Genomic DNA, 10,000 nt, shown 5'->3' with positions numbered 1-10,000 from the left:
ATGAGCCGATGATCATCGTCACAGTTGCGTCCCCCTCTCTTGTACTCCCTGGACACCCGCTTCTTTTTGAACTGGCCAACTCCCCGCGTCTTTCTGTCAATTGAACTCCCTTCATCCGGCGTCACCACCCACCTGCTTTATTGTGGCCTCCTCATCTTCATCAACTTGGGGCACCCCCGAGCGACCGGGAACTTTTTCGCAGAAGCCAAGAAAAAAAGCTTCTCCGTCTTTCCCATTCTCGAGGGTGTGCTTGTCTCGACAATCACATCTCGCCGTGTCTAACACTTCCTTCATGAAGTAATTCCGCTTTCCTGCACACGTGCTCTTTGCACTACTGCTTTTTACCCTTTCGTCTGTACTGCGCGAGCGACGACACCATACCGGCCGATCAACCCATTCCCGTCTTTCGCCTCCCCCACGTACTTCCAGGATCCTAGCTCCTCGACTCTCCGCCGCCCACCACCAACTACCACCGTCACTCCTCCAAACTTACTACTCCAGCTTCAAGATACCCCATAACCATCGTGAAATAAACAATCATCACCAAAATCAGCCAAAATGGTCCTCACCCACACCACCAACCACACCTACGCCCATCCCTTCCCCGCCGTCTCGCTCGCTTTCTTCCTCCGCTACTGCTCCCCCCAGCTCAACCCCTTTGCCTCTCATGTCCTCAGCACCGACACCATCGACTCCCACATCGACCCTGCCACCGGCCGCCTCCACACAACCCGCATCCACCTCAAGAAGTCCCGCATGCCCCCCGCCGTCATGAAGCTCCTCCCTACCACCCTCACAGGCGGGACCGCCTCCCAGGCCTCGTACATCCTCGAGACTTCTGTGGTGGATATGCGCGAAGGCTGGATGTCCACCGAGTCTCGCAACCTCAACTTCGTCGGCGTGCTGTCGGTAGTCGAAAGACAAATGTACAGCATTCCCAAGACGAGAACTCTGGACAACACCGAGGTGGAAACCAAGGTTGTGTTCAGATCCAGGTTGGGAGAGAAGCTCCGGGACAAGTTGTCGCATCAGAACCTGTCTACCACTGCCCAGGAGGGCGGGTTCTTCGCCAGGCTGGGAGCGAGGGGTATCCAGAGGAGCATTGAAACGCTGGCTTCGACAAAGACGCAGGATCAATTGGGGAAGAGCAGAGAGGGCATGAAGATGATTCTGGAGAGGTTGAGGCAGACAGGGATCATTGGTGTGCTAGAGCTGAGGCGGGCCGCGAGAGAGCGGAGTATGGCTGCTGCTTGAAGATCGTTATCGCTGAAAAGTTGACGATATCAAAGAGCGGCTATGAAAGTGATGACTACCAGGACATGTGCGCATAAACATTCATTGGGTGAGGTGGAGGCGGTTCGGCCGGTCTTATATTTCTCATACTCTTCACCGTTCTCTATCCATCTGGGCTACATTTTCTTGGTTCCTCCGACGACACCTCTTACAGGGCCGATTCGACTTTGGGGGCGGCATATCTATCATACACTCGAAAGTGATCCATCTCCAACACATACGCGGAGATGAAGGCAAACCAGCTGCTATGCTGACAGTACCTGCCTCTAACACTGTTGTAACACCACCCTACTCTATTTTCGCTGGTTTTGGTTTTTGGTTTTTATCATTTCATCGGTTGGCGGGCGGAAAGCATGGCGTATAGGAATATCCTCGATTTTTTTTTTGTTTTGTCATTGGACTGGTGGACGCCGAACAAGGCGGGTCTATTGCTGGGAGGAGGGGATGGAAATGTGTCTGGGCTGAATGAAGTGGAAACGGAGGGACTTGGTCCTGGTTCCACTCTTTTGTAGGATTATGTGTGTGAGAACAGCGGTTTTGGGCGAGGGGGAGGAGTATCGCATCACAAGGAAGGACAAAAAAGGGAAAGGAAGGCCAAAAAAGAACGGAAAAACATGAGGCTATCGGGTTTCTCTTTGGCACAGTCTTTACGGCCTATTTCCCTACCTTATGTAACTGCCTAGTAGTAGTTGTTAGTTGGCTATCAAATCAAGATAATTTTTTTTCGAGAGGGGTTGTGGTGTGGAACGCATTGCATTTCTTCTCTGTGAGTTGTAGCTGAGCGTCTATATTAGAAAGGTGACTTCCCAACTGGGGCTCTTTCCCTACAAGCCCTCCTCCGGCTTGTGATCACTCCAACCCTGAGGCGCCGTCCCCTCGCCCATCTCATTCGGTGCCTGATCAAAGTAATACAGATGCCCAACCGTAAAAGGTGTCGTGCAATTCATGCAGTCAACCCTCCCGAGCAAGTACTCCAGCTGCCGATACGAAGCACCAGGCTGCGCCTCGACCAGTATATGGCCCGCCAGGTTCACCCCCACCCACGTCAGCCCCCTCTCCGACACCATGCTCCCCAGCACGCCCTCGCCACCAATAGCCACCTTGTTCTCCCCCACGACATTTGTATCAGGGACATAAAACGGCTCCGAGGGCCTGTTCTGAAAGCCGAGTTTCCCTCCCCACGTCATGTTCTGGATCGCGAGAAGGGAGCCGTTTGATGGCAGGACCATGTCCAGCTGCCCGTGGTCGATGATGACGTTTTGGGTCTTGTCGATAACACTCGGCAAAGCGTGGATGATGGACGGTCCGGAGCCGTCCTCTTCGCTGGGCGAAAACCTGGTTCTCACCGCACACCTCCCAAGTGACATTCCTCGGTGCGTGGATGGCGGCTTTTACGTCGCCGCGGTCAAAGTATCTCTTCTCCCCCTCGGGGACGTACTCGATCCCTGCCAGGAACCCGAGAACATCAGACACGCGGGGGCAGGAGGCGATGATGTGGTACATGTCGAAGCAGGGGTTGAGGCAGAGGGCGGCTTCTAGGATCCACCACCAGAGAGAGGTGCATTCCTCTGTAACGGTTCCGTTTTCCGATACTTCTGGGAGGATGGAGGGCAGGTGGGAAATAGGAGGGTAGACGAGGTGGTTGTCGAGGAGGGAGGGGTAGTCGCACTCGGCGTCAGTAGTCCTGATCTTGTCGAGGAAGGTGTTGTTGAAGGGGAAAAGAGAGCTGTGGTATTCAACGAAGCGGAGCATGGGGATGCTTTGGTAGAGTTGGGTGTTGTCGCCGATGACAGCGTCCCCCAGGTACATGCCGGATAGTTGGTGGTAGGTGGTGTCGTTTGTGTTGAGAATGGCGTTGGCAATGTAAGGGCCGTACATTCCGCTGTTTGGTGTTAGAAGATGTTGCCCTGGCTATAAGGGCCGTGAAATTGGAAGAGGACTTACGCATAGGATTCTCCAGAAATGTACACCTTGTAGCCCTGCATGCCGAAGGTGTCGACGAAACTCTTCCACCATCCTAGAAACCGAGCAGCGAGCTCTTCCTCATTGGTGATGGTTGGAACACCCGTCGAGAACCTTGTGCCAACCGGCTGGTCAACATACACGATGTTGGTTAGGGTGTGCCAGCTCCCAGGATTCCGCACGGGTTTTAAAGTCCCTGGTGGCCAAAGGAAGGGACCGTGTTCTTGTAAATGACCCTCGAAAGAGGAGCAGCCAGGCTGGAGGAGTTGTTAGTAAAAGCTGAACAATGAAGCGACAAATGATATCAACATACACCACCATTCAGCCAGATCAGAATCTCCTTATCCGCTGCTTTGTTTGGCGAGGGAAAGAACCAAAAGAAGAGGTTGCTTTGCTCATCGGGGAGCCAGCGTACGACTCGCCAACGCCAAAGTCGACATCGGGAATGGCGATGCCATTGACGGCAAATTCTATTTACACCGAGTCAATGTCAACGTGGCTCGACTTTCGAACTCGAGGATAACTCACTCGTGCTGTTGGCGTTCAGAAAATTGTGCTTGGGAAACGGCTTGTCTTGAGGGTCAGGAAACACAGCAGCAGTCGATTTGCCGACCTTGTTGATGTGTTTCGAGATGCCCGGACGCAGGAGAGGACTACCCCTTCCTGTGCGGAGCCCTTCGACTGCCGTAAGGAGGAAGCCCAACACAGGGATGAGGCGAATCTTCGACTCGTTTTTGTTGCCGAGCCTTGCGAAGCTTTAAAAAGAAGAGACTTGAGACTTGGGTCGAATTGTAAACTAATTGTGAGACAACGCTGGGGGTGGTACATCTGAAGGGTCAGGGGAAATCAAATAGACGCTACCAGGCCAAGAAACACATGGGAGGTGGAAAGATGGGATTGCCAACTGTCTCCATTGCTCCCAGCACTTCCCCGGCAGGCACACAGCTCTCCTAAAACTCGCCATGTCAAAAAGAAGCAGGCGGAAACTTCTGTTGAGCATTAACAAGGTATCGCTACCGTCATATGAGGCACCGAACAACAGCCCAGGCTGAAGCAGGAAGATCGGAAGGAGCTATTGCTCGAAAGACGGCTTGCATAACAAAGAACAAGATGACTGATGACCTCCCATCATAAAGTGCTTGATTCTTCAGAAGGTGTATTGTCTGTCATCTTCTTGGACGGGATTGACCGTTCCAGGTCAACACCTCTGAGCAAGGTGTTACTGAGAGGTGGTGGATACACTCACACAACAAAAGTGAGACACCGCTTCTCTATAGAAAAGCAACAAGGACCGCAATGTAGAGAGTAGATGTAATTTCTTGGGTCTACGTCTTCTCTGGCAAAACAATGTTATGGAAGGTAGACTTGTCCATCATGCCTTCCCTTCTCAAGAGTACGCGTCCGTATTAGGAAGGTAAGAGGTGATATATCAACGCTGATTGGTCAGCATTCAATTCATGAAATCCTGACACCCCCCAACTTCCAACTATAGTCAAGAATATTTGAACACATTTCTATCATCAATAATATCATACAACTACAAGTACACTCTAAAATAGTGGGGGTATGTGTCATTTATTTCCCTTTCTTCCCTTTACCAGGCGCGTTCGCAGCAGCAGCAGCGGCTTCCTCATCTGCCAGCAAGGCCTGGATATCCTTCTCGGCGAGCCAGCCATGGACAGCATCAATCACCTTACCCAGGGTGTCACCACCCCTGAGCACATCTGGTAGATTGTGGACGTCAAGCCCGGCCCTATGGTCGGTACACCTGTCCTGGCCATAGTTGTAGGTTCTGATTTTATCGCCCCGTGTAAGCTGCGCTGATGACAACACGCTGCTTCTTAGTGCCCTAGCGGCCTCTTCTCTGGCCTCACGCCTTTTCTGTGCAATTCTTGATCGAAGTAACCTCCAGGCATCGGCTCGATTGGTGTGTTGTGAACGAGAATCCTGCATGCTGACGGTGATGCCCGTGGGAATGTGCGTCAACCGAATAGCAGACTCTGTTTTGTTGACGTGCTGTCCTCCTGCTCCGCTGGCTCGCATCTTTTCAGATTTCACCTCGGCCGGGTCGATGTAGAAGTCACTCTCCGGGTTGTCCCAGTCACCATCAGAGGCTGTGGCGTTCTCAGCGAAAGACGGCAGCACCCAGACGGCTACAGCACTCGTATGAGTCCTTCCACTCTTCTCCGTTGCCGGGACACGCTGAACCCGATGCATGCCCGCTTCACCACGGAAGTGGGCATACGCTCCCTCCTCCATCACCTCAAGTACAGCTTCCTGAAGGGCTGTCTCCCCATCACCTCCCTTTTCGCCGGTACTGTCGGCGGCCAAGTACTGTACAACCTTTGTGCGGAAGCCTTTATTGGCGCAATACGCTTGGTACATCTTGAATACCGAGTCGGCAAAGAAGCGACCTTCGGTTCCTCCTGGCCCAGGGACGACTTCAATGAGGCACGGCATGTCGGCGAAGGGATGCTTGGGAGTCAAAGCCACGGACAGATTCCGACTCGACTCAGCCAGCTGCTCATTGGTAGCCGCGAGGTCCTCTTGCGCCATCTCCCGCATTTCAGCATCGTCTGACTTCAAGAGCCCCTCCAGCTCCCGGAGAGAAGCCTTGGCATGCTCGAACTTCTTGAAGGCCTCTGCGATCCTGTGGACTTCGCCTGCACGCTTTGCAATCTTCTCGTCAAAGTTGTCAGCTAGTTGTGCCGTCAATTGATCGTGTTCGGCGGTAAGAAATCTTGCGCGGTCGAGGAGAGCTGGGGGAAGCTTGAAGGAGTCTACTCGCGCTGTTAGCAGAAAACCATAACGGCAATCAACGTTACTTTACCTGTGCTAGCCCTCCGTAGAAACTGCTGCGAAAAGCCGATTCGCCTGAGCGATCGCACGCAGCTTCGACACACCCATGGTGCCGCCAACATTGTCGTAGTTTTAAGTTACAGGCATCAGCGCAGAATCTCTCAGGAACCGCCTGCCCAACCAGAGCTGCTGACACTGGACTCAGACGGGCCCTGCAGCTTCTCATCCAATCCTCGAAATTTCCCGGCAGGCAACGCTCTTCTGCCGCTCTTCTCCGCCTTCTGGAAGTTGGTGGGTGGAGTCATACACCCTTGTTCCAAGTGCCCCTCCCCCACCATAATGGGTGGTGAATTGGACACGGCATGATAGGACGACTCAGCGGCGGTCCGGCAGGCGCATTGTGATCTCTTCTGACTTTTTGACTCACCTCTATCGTTTTTCACCTACTTTTTACTTGTTTACCGGCTTCTTTCTTTTCTCAACACTGTTCGACATCGATACTATGGCCGAAACCGCCAATGCCGTGGCTCTCAATGAGTCCCAAGTCCCCGAAGTCCCGGCCGAAGCCGCTGCCCAAGGGTCCAAGCAGACAGTTGATCCCTGGAACGTTCAAGGGGAGGTCGGCGCAGACGGCCAGATCAAGGCAATCAACTACGACAAGCTGATTGAGGAGTTTGGCACCAAGAAGATTGACGAGGAGCTCCTCGCCAGGTTCGAGCGCGTAACGGGGAAGAAGCCACACCATTTCCTCCGCAGAGGCATCGTCTTTTCGCATCGCGACTTCGAGCTTATTCTCGACCGATACGAGCGCAATGAGCCATTCTTTCTGTACACTGGACGTGGGCCCTCGAGCGACTCCATCCATGTTGGACACTGCACGCCCTTTATGTTTACAAAATGTATGGAGATTCAGGAGAACGGCTTGGCGAGCGTGGAAAGTTGACTAACATGGGATCTCACAGGGCTTCAGGATACCTTTGACGTTCCTGTAGGTAGTCTTGTAGGATTTCTTCTGTATAACCAGCTACTGATAAAGATCTTTCTAGCTTGTAATCATGTTGACGGACGACGAAAAGTACCTGTTCTCGGAGAAGCGCACAATTGAGGAAGTTCAAGGGTACTGCGACAGCAATATTCGGGACATTATCAGCATGGGCTTTGACCCAAACAAGACATTCATTTTCTCTGATGTACGGATATCCCAGGCCTCTGTTGCCTACGTGGTCTAACAAACTACCAGTACGACTACGTTGGCGGCGCATTCTATCGCCAAATCACGCGGTTAGCGAAGCACATTACGCTCAACCAAGCGCGTGCCATTTTCGGCTTCAACGACTCCTCCAACATTGGCAAGATTCACTTTGGAAGTATTCAGGGTGCTGCTGCCTTTGCCAACAGCTTCCCTCACATTTTCGGTGAGGACGAAAAGAAGACCGTCGGCATCCCATGCTTGATGTGAGGACGTTCTTTCAACTCGGTGTGATATCGATCTAACGCATTCCGCAGTCCATGTGCCGTTGATCAGGACCCATATTTCAGAGGTTTGTGATATCCAGTGTTCCATGATCAAGAGTAAATATTTAACTAAGCGTTACAGCGACCCGTGATGTTGCCGCCAGACTTACCTACCAGGGGGTGCGGTTTGCGAAGCCGTCCCTGATCCATTCTTTGTTCTTGCCAGCCCTCCAGGGGCCAGGCACGAAGATGGTGAGTGTGTTTTACTCTGAATACGTCTCGTTATTGCTCACACAATGTAGTCTGCCTCGATTGATTCCAGCGCCATCTTCATGACCGACACTCCCAACCAAATCAAGAACAAGGTTAACAAATACGCCTTCAGTGGTGGCAAGGTGTCCGTCGAGGAGCACCGCGCAGTGGGAGGTGACACAGACGTAGACGTTGCCTACCAGTACCTCCGCTTCTTCCTCGAGGATGACGAAGAACTTGAGAAGATCCGGCTCGCCTACTCTAAGGGCGAGCTCCTCACGGGTGAGCTCAAGGCGCTTTGCATCAAGGAGCTCCAGACTTTCGTCGCGGCCTTCCAGGAGAGGAGATCCAAGGTCGACGATGCAGCTGTCAAGCAATTCACCGACATCAGACCTCTCACCTGGATGGGCAACCCCAAAGTACCCAAGGCCGATATTGTGGTACCAAAGCTAGAAGGTGCTGAGGGTGCCGAGGGCGGTGATGGGAAACTCACAAAGAACCAATTGAAGAAGCTGGAAAAGCAGAGACAGATAGAGGCGAAGAAGGCCCAGAAGGCCAAGGAGAAGGAGGGTTCTGCCGCTGCTTAGCCTATGGTTCCTTTCAGTTGTTCTTTGCTGGGCGAAAATAGAAGCTATTCCCAAAGTGTCGTATCTTTATGGTTCGAGTGAGTCACCATGGTGGATAACGATGGTATGGAGGAATTGTTGTGGTGGTGTTATGCGCCCTTGGGGATAATACTTGCAGCAAGGTAGCAGGTGGGTGGGGAGGACCGGTCATTGATAGGGCGTGGAGATGTGAGCTTCCTATACGGGGTAGCTCTGCGGGTACGATGTTTTTTTTTGTTCTTCTCTCCATTTGGATATATTTACAGCATTTTCAGCCTTGGAGTATGGTCGAGTCACTTGTCTATTTTATTTAGTCAACCCCCACCCCTTGCGTATACTGACTCATCCATCTCTCCTTTCCACTACCTACCCTTTTGAACAACCTCACACTAACAACACCACCAACAACGACACCCTTACGATACCACACCTCTTCAACAACCCACTTTTTTCATCACTCGCCACTTGTCTTCAACCACCTCACCCATCATCACCCAAAATGTCCTCTTACCACCTCCACATCACCAACAAAAACTACTCCTCCTGGTCCCTCCGCCCCTGGCTCCTGATGAAGGAGCTCTCCCTCCCCTTCGAGGAGCACCTCCACCCGCTGGCCCCGGGCTCCGGCTACCGCCAGCCCCAGTGGAAGTCCTTCTCCCCCGTCTGCCACGTCCCCTGCTTGCACTACCACCACCCCCCTTCCGGCTCCTCCGATCCAATCATCCTGTGGGAATCCCTCGCCATCGTCGAGTTCCTCCACGAGCAGTTCCCCAACAGCAGAATCTACCCCGACTCCCTACCCGCACGCGCCTGGGCACGGTCAGCAGTGGCGGAGATGCACGCCGGGTTTGGGAGCATAAGGCAGGAGATGGGGATGAATATTTCCATTCGGGTGGAGCTGTCAGACGAGGCGTTTAACGAGGGGTTGGTGAAGGACCTGAGGAGGATCAACGAGGTTTGGGAGGAAGGGCTAGCAAAGTTTGGGGGGCCTTTCCTTGCGGGAGGAGAGTTTGGGGCGGTGGATGCTTTTTTCGCGCCGGTGGTGTTGCGGCTTGGGAGTTACTTGGGGGCGGGGGAAAGGTTCCTGGGGGAGAGGGCGAAGGGGTATATGGAGAGGATCAATGGGCTGGAGGGCGTGAGGGAGTGGGTTGCTGCTGGGGTGAAGGAGAAGGAGAGGCATGAGGCGCATGAGGTGGAGAGCTTGGAGGGGCCGGGGAGGAAGCTGGTGAGGGATTTGAGGGAGGAGCAAAGTTCGGGGCGAGCGTGATGGAGATGAGCTTCTAACTCTTTTGTTCAACCAGCAACATTGCTGTCACCACAGTAAAAAGAAGTCCATTGCATTGATTGACCATCAAACCATTATAACGATCTCATTTTTTGACCTGAGCTATGATTTGCCCAGTACCAAAACCACACTTTCCCTGCCAGCCAAGTCTCGATTGCGTATATCTAAGCCAGCAACATTTGCTCAATCTTGACACTCGACAAGCACCGCGACAGGTCGGCGCACATTGGATGGAGCAATCGGCTGTCTAAAACCACCCATCAGTGTAACCTACGCCGCCTTCGTTGAAGGAGGAGGAGTCGATAAGCGTGCCAGTTGACGGGCCGTAACTGTTTGCTTCCATGTACCT

At 52.9% G+C, this 10,000-nt stretch overlaps 5 protein-coding genes across 5 annotated transcripts; 3 read left to right on the top strand and 2 right to left on the bottom strand.

Annotated features, from left to right (window-relative positions):
- Positions 1–558: 558 nt before the first annotated feature.
- Positions 559–1,254, top strand: QC762_210760 (uncharacterized protein; the record flags this gene model as incomplete). Its single annotated transcript, XM_062887974.1, has 1 exon — positions 559–1,254. One exon carries the CDS (start codon positions 559–561, stop codon positions 1,252–1,254), a length of 696 nt encoding a protein of 231 aa, XP_062746161.1.
- An 863-nt stretch (positions 1,255–2,117) lies between these two features.
- On the bottom strand, positions 2,118–4,578 carry QC762_0043290 (uncharacterized protein; the record flags this gene model as incomplete). Its single annotated transcript, XM_062883393.1, has 6 exons — positions 3,784–4,578; positions 3,569–3,725; positions 3,438–3,512; positions 3,238–3,370; positions 2,645–3,175; positions 2,118–2,616 (listed from the first exon to the last, which is right to left on the bottom strand). The coding sequence occupies exons 4-6, from the start codon at positions 3,276–3,278 to the stop codon at positions 2,118–2,120; spliced, it is 1,071 nt and encodes a 356-aa protein (XP_062746160.1). The 5' UTR covers positions 3,279–3,370; positions 3,438–3,512; positions 3,569–3,725; positions 3,784–4,578.
- A 212-nt stretch (positions 4,579–4,790) lies between these two features.
- MRF1 (Peptide chain release factor 1, mitochondrial) lies at positions 4,791–6,261 on the bottom strand. Its single transcript, XM_062887973.1, has 2 exons — positions 6,086–6,261; positions 4,791–6,035 (listed from the first exon to the last, which is right to left on the bottom strand). The coding sequence occupies exons 1-2, from the start codon at positions 6,174–6,176 to the stop codon at positions 4,831–4,833; spliced, it is 1,296 nt and encodes a 431-aa protein (XP_062746159.1). The 5' UTR covers positions 6,177–6,261; the 3' UTR covers positions 4,791–4,830.
- Positions 4,796–8,348, top strand: WRS1 (tryptophan--tRNA ligase; the record flags this gene model as incomplete). Its single annotated transcript, XM_062887972.1, has 6 exons — positions 4,796–6,953; positions 7,017–7,042; positions 7,101–7,244; positions 7,295–7,469; positions 7,652–7,761; positions 7,812–8,348. The coding sequence occupies exons 1-6, from the start codon at positions 6,557–6,559 to the stop codon at positions 8,346–8,348; spliced, it is 1,389 nt and encodes a 462-aa protein (XP_062746158.1). The 5' UTR covers positions 4,796–6,556.
- Positions 8,349–8,865: 517 nt separating this feature from the next.
- Positions 8,866–9,633, top strand: QC762_210720 (uncharacterized protein; the record flags this gene model as incomplete). The annotated part of the gene is made up of 1 exon (XM_062887971.1): positions 8,866–9,633. The coding sequence occupies one exon, from the start codon at positions 8,866–8,868 to the stop codon at positions 9,631–9,633; it is 768 nt and encodes a 255-aa protein (XP_062746157.1).
- Between the last annotated feature and the right edge of the window lie 367 nt (positions 9,634–10,000).

The sequence above is a fragment of the Podospora pseudocomata genome, assembly GCF_035222375.1.
Source record: "Podospora pseudocomata strain CBS 415.72m chromosome 2 map unlocalized CBS415.72m_2.2, whole genome shotgun sequence".
NCBI lineage: Eukaryota > Fungi > Ascomycota > Sordariomycetes > Sordariales > Podosporaceae > Podospora > Podospora pseudocomata.
The sequence above is the reverse complement of the archived record's forward strand: the minus strand, read 5'-3'. Positions and strand labels throughout refer to the sequence as shown.

What these genes read in the sequence shown, in the direction of transcription:
- MRF1 (XM_062887973.1), bottom strand. Translation starts at nt 6,176, where the DNA reads ATGTTGGCGGCACCATGGGTGTGTCGAAGCTGCGTGCGATCGCTCAGG. An exon ending in TCTACGGAGGGCTAGCACAG is followed by an intron (nt 6,036 to 6,085) that starts GTAAAGTAACGT and finishes CAGCGCGAGTAG; the next exon opens with ACTCCTTCAAGCTTCCCCCA.